At 35.5% G+C, this 4,028-nt stretch overlaps 1 protein-coding gene across 1 annotated transcript in view; it reads right to left on the bottom strand.

Moving 5' to 3' along the window:
- The window catches only part of LOC107636763 (GDSL esterase/lipase CPRD49), a 9,356-nt gene that overhangs the window by 2,520 nt on the left and 2,808 nt on the right, over positions 1-4,028 (bottom strand). The window contains exons 3-4 of the mRNA XM_016340252.2: positions 3,818-3,969; positions 3,562-3,635 (exon numbers count right to left, since the gene is read on the bottom strand). Coding sequence (XP_016195738.2) covers positions 3,562-3,635; positions 3,818-3,969 — 226 coding nt within the window. The remainder of the gene's footprint in view (positions 1-3,561; positions 3,636-3,817; positions 3,970-4,028) is intronic.

The raw sequence follows: 4,028 nt of genomic DNA, 5'->3' as shown, positions 1-4,028 counted from the left end.
TCAACCCTTAATTTTTTATTTTTTATTTTTTTTGCTGAATTCCATAAGGGTATCACCATCGCAACACACACTTCCAGTATGTATTTTGTCTTGCTTATTTTTCAGCAACTTCAATGCTTGTTTCAACCCATTTTCATTTTTTTCAACCGATCATCATGTTAGCAGTCTTTATTCTAATAACTTTAATTTTTCATTTTTCATTGTATATAAAAGGTGCTTTGGCCTTTAAAGTGTAAGAATATATTTTCTTATTAATTCGAACAACAATAATACTCTACATTCATGTAAAAAATGCATCCAGGTTATCCAAGTAATATTGGTCAGACGCGCTTCCCTTCTCCCTCATTCGTATGTCATACACGCGCTACATACAATGTACTGTAACCTAAAGCTTTGCTCAACGTAAATATTCTGCTGCAATGTAAACCTTCTTCTTCTTATCTGCTCGCGTTCTTCCTTATTAATCTGCATTGCCTTCGTCGTTCTTCTCTGGTTGCGTTCATCTTCTCGTTTTCTTCTTTCGATCTAGTTATGTTGCATTTATCTTCTTCCTATTTTTCTTCGTTTTCTTCTTCGATCTGCACTTCTTAATCGAAACAATGAATGACTCAACTTCAAATCAGTTGAATGAGAGCGATTTGGATTATTCTTCTGAAACGAATCAAACTGACGAAGTTTAGATTATTCAATTTTGAATCGAATTGAATGGAATGCAATTGCTAATATGAATTGAATGGACGGAGGTGTATTGAATTGAATTGAATTGAATTGAATTGATAATCGTAAATTGTAGGCAGAGCTGTTTGAATTTGATTTTATATAATGAATTACGTTTCGTTCGCTCAATACTATACAATTGTTTCACCATGAGTACGCGTTCGGTTCATTATGCAGAAAGCTGTTCGAATTTGATTTTGTATAATGGATTATGTTTCGTTCACTCATTACTATACAATTATTTCACCATGAGTACGTGTTTTGGTTTATTATGTAGAAAGCTGTTCGAATTTGATTTTATATAATGGTGTGTTTCGTTCACTCAATACTATACAATTGTTTCACCATGAGTACATGTTCGGTTCATTATGCAGAAAGATGTTCGAATTTGAATTTATATAATGGATAATGTTCCATTCATTTAGTACTATACAATTGTTTCACCATAATAACATGTTCGGTTCATTTCTTTTCTACACAATTCAAAACTCTTTCTCCTCACTTTCTACTGCTTCTTCACTAGAGAGAGAAGAAGGAAAATACAAAAAAAATATAGCAGCAATAACAACAAAAGAATGATGATAAGGAGAAAACATGTGAAAAAGAAGAAACGCGAAAAAGAAGGAGGAGAATGAGGAGGAGGAGGAATGCGAAGAAGAAGGTGAAGAAGAAAAAGACGCTCCGTGCGTAAACGAGCGTGAGAAGAAGAAGCGTTGGGCAAGAGTGATTTCGTATGTGTTAGGCATGTATATTTCACGTTTTATTTAATGGTATTGAATTTTTTTAGTGTTGGGCCAACTTGGATACAAAATTATATAGATGTGTAGTATGACTGTTCTAACAATATATATCCATTTTTTTCTTTTTTTTGTGTTCGTTTCCCTTATAAAGAGGAAAGAAATTGAAAAAAATTTATTTTCTTGTTAATTCCAACAACACACATCTAATACTTTTTTTTGGTTTGTTCCCTTCTAACGAGGAGAGAAATTAGGAAAATAAAATGCAAAGAAGTTAGTAGGTGTTAGTTCTATGTCTTTATAGAGTCGTATTTCAAAAAAAAAAAAATAGAAGAGAGGTGCAGACGTTTGTGTCATTTTTAGGGATGGCAATTTTCTCTAGTGGAATAGGTATCCGCAGGGATTTACCCGTTGAAAAACAGGTTTGGAGGTCATTTTCTCTCTGCGGAGACGGGAGACGGGTATCCGTTTAATAAACGGGGCGGGGGCAGGGAGAGAGGTATCCACCCATCATATCCGTATAATACCCGTATAGATGAAATTAGATAAATATCCTTATATATATGTATTATGATGGAAACAAAAACCTAATTCACGCCTTTGCCTCACTCCCTCACTCTCTCATCATATCACTCTTAGTCTCTCACTCTCTCAGGTCTCACCCTCTCCGTCTTTCTTCCTCTGTCTTCCTCCCTTGCTGCCGCTCACCTTCTTCCTCTTATTAAGTTTCCGGTGTCGCTCTGTGCTTGCTTCTCACAGCGTTGGTGTCGCCTGCACCCGTGTCGCCGCTGCACCCACATTGTCGCCTCTACTCCACAAAGATGAAGCTGCTCCAGCCATGCCTCTGCCATCACGAGCTTCTTCAGATATGTCATCACCATCCATGCCTCTGCGTCCAAAGGAAAGGAGAGCCGTCTTCACGCCGCGCGTCTGAGGAGAAGAGAACTATCACGACTTTGTCGCTGTCCAGAGGACAGGAGAGCCGTCTTCACGCCGCGTGCCTGAGGAGAACCGTCGCAGTTTTCGTCACCGTCCAGAAGAGAGTTGTCTTCGTTGGCGCCGTTCATAGGAGATCCGCCTTCGTCGTCGTCCAAAGAAGAGCCGTCCTTCATCGCCGTCAGAGAAGAGCCATCGCTCACTACTTTTTGCTCAAAGCTTCGCCGCCTCCGCCTCTGCCTCTAGTCTGCCTCTGCTCTACCGTTTTAATATATATTTTGATTTTTAATTAATGAAATTGGTATGGTTTGAATTCTATTAATGTGAAATTAGATTTATGATTAGGTTTGAATTATGTTAATTGATAAATTTGGATTTAGAGATAAATTGGATTTAAGATTAGAGTTTGAATTCTATTAATTGATAAATTTGTATTTAGAATTTGGGAAATTTTATTGCTGTGAAATTGGATTTAAGGTTTGGAGTTTGATTTTTTACTGGAAAAATGAAAAATTGGATTATAATACTGAGTTTAGGGTTTAGACTATGTTAAATGTTAATTATCTTTTATTTTTTAATTTTTTAATTTTTTTAATGTTTTTAAATTTGTTTTTAAAAATCTGTGGATATCTGCGGAGACCCCGATTTTCGGCAAATACGGGGTCCCCGTTATCCGTCGTGAGAATGCGGCGGAGACGGAGATGGATTTTGGATAGCGGAGACAGAGGACGGGGGTATGTCTCTGTTCCCATAAAAACTCGTTGTCATCCCTAGTCATTTTGAGCACACAATGCGTATGTGACATCTAAGGTATGGGTGTTGCGGTGGTGGATTCAAAGAGAACAAAGGGTGGGTTAAAGTTTGGAAATTTAAATTAAGTTATGTTAGGTCAAGAGGGTTAATTTGGTAATTTAAATTATTTGTTAAGATTTGGATTTTTTTATCAAGTGAAATACATTTTTTATGAGTATTAAATTTGTCATGCGCATAACTTTTTAAAACTAAAAGCTCAAATATAAAATAACTTATTTATAAGTTACTTTTAATATAATCATTGCTTAAGTTATTTTTTTTAAAATAGCTTAATTAAGTTGTTTTTTCAAACTGGCCAATATATAAGTAGATAAATGTGTAATTACGAAAAGGTTTAAATTGATTATGGAAGACAGACCTATTATTAACGATTTGTTCCTCATTGATGGGAGGAGTACTAAGAAATATGATGCGGGTCGTCTTTGAAAGGCACTGAAATAATCACATGATTTAAGTCAATAAACTCCATAGCGCAAAAAGAACAGATCACAATTAAATCGATTAGTTTTGTTACATCAATTCGAAATACAAAGAACAGAGATTACATGCATCTAACAAAACACCCCAACTAGATCATTTATTTATTATGATTAGAACCAAGAAAGATTTATTACCTGTATATGGAGAGCAATCTTCCTCATATTTTCTATGTATTCTTGAAGAGGCACATGAGGACCAAGGCCATATTTATTTGGAATAACAGAGTCATTGCCACCAAAATACACAATAACCAATGATGGTTGCTTAGTGGCATTCTGATCCTTCAACATTATGTACCAAGCAAAAGTGTAAAAGTTTTTTAGAGAAATGTTAAATCACAAATGT

This window comes from Arachis ipaensis, chromosome B04 (genome assembly GCF_000816755.2).
Source record: "Arachis ipaensis cultivar K30076 chromosome B04, Araip1.1, whole genome shotgun sequence".
Taxonomy (NCBI): domain Eukaryota; kingdom Viridiplantae; phylum Streptophyta; class Magnoliopsida; order Fabales; family Fabaceae; genus Arachis; species Arachis ipaensis.
Note: the sequence above shows the minus strand (reverse complement) of the source record. Positions and strands in the feature narration are given on the sequence as shown.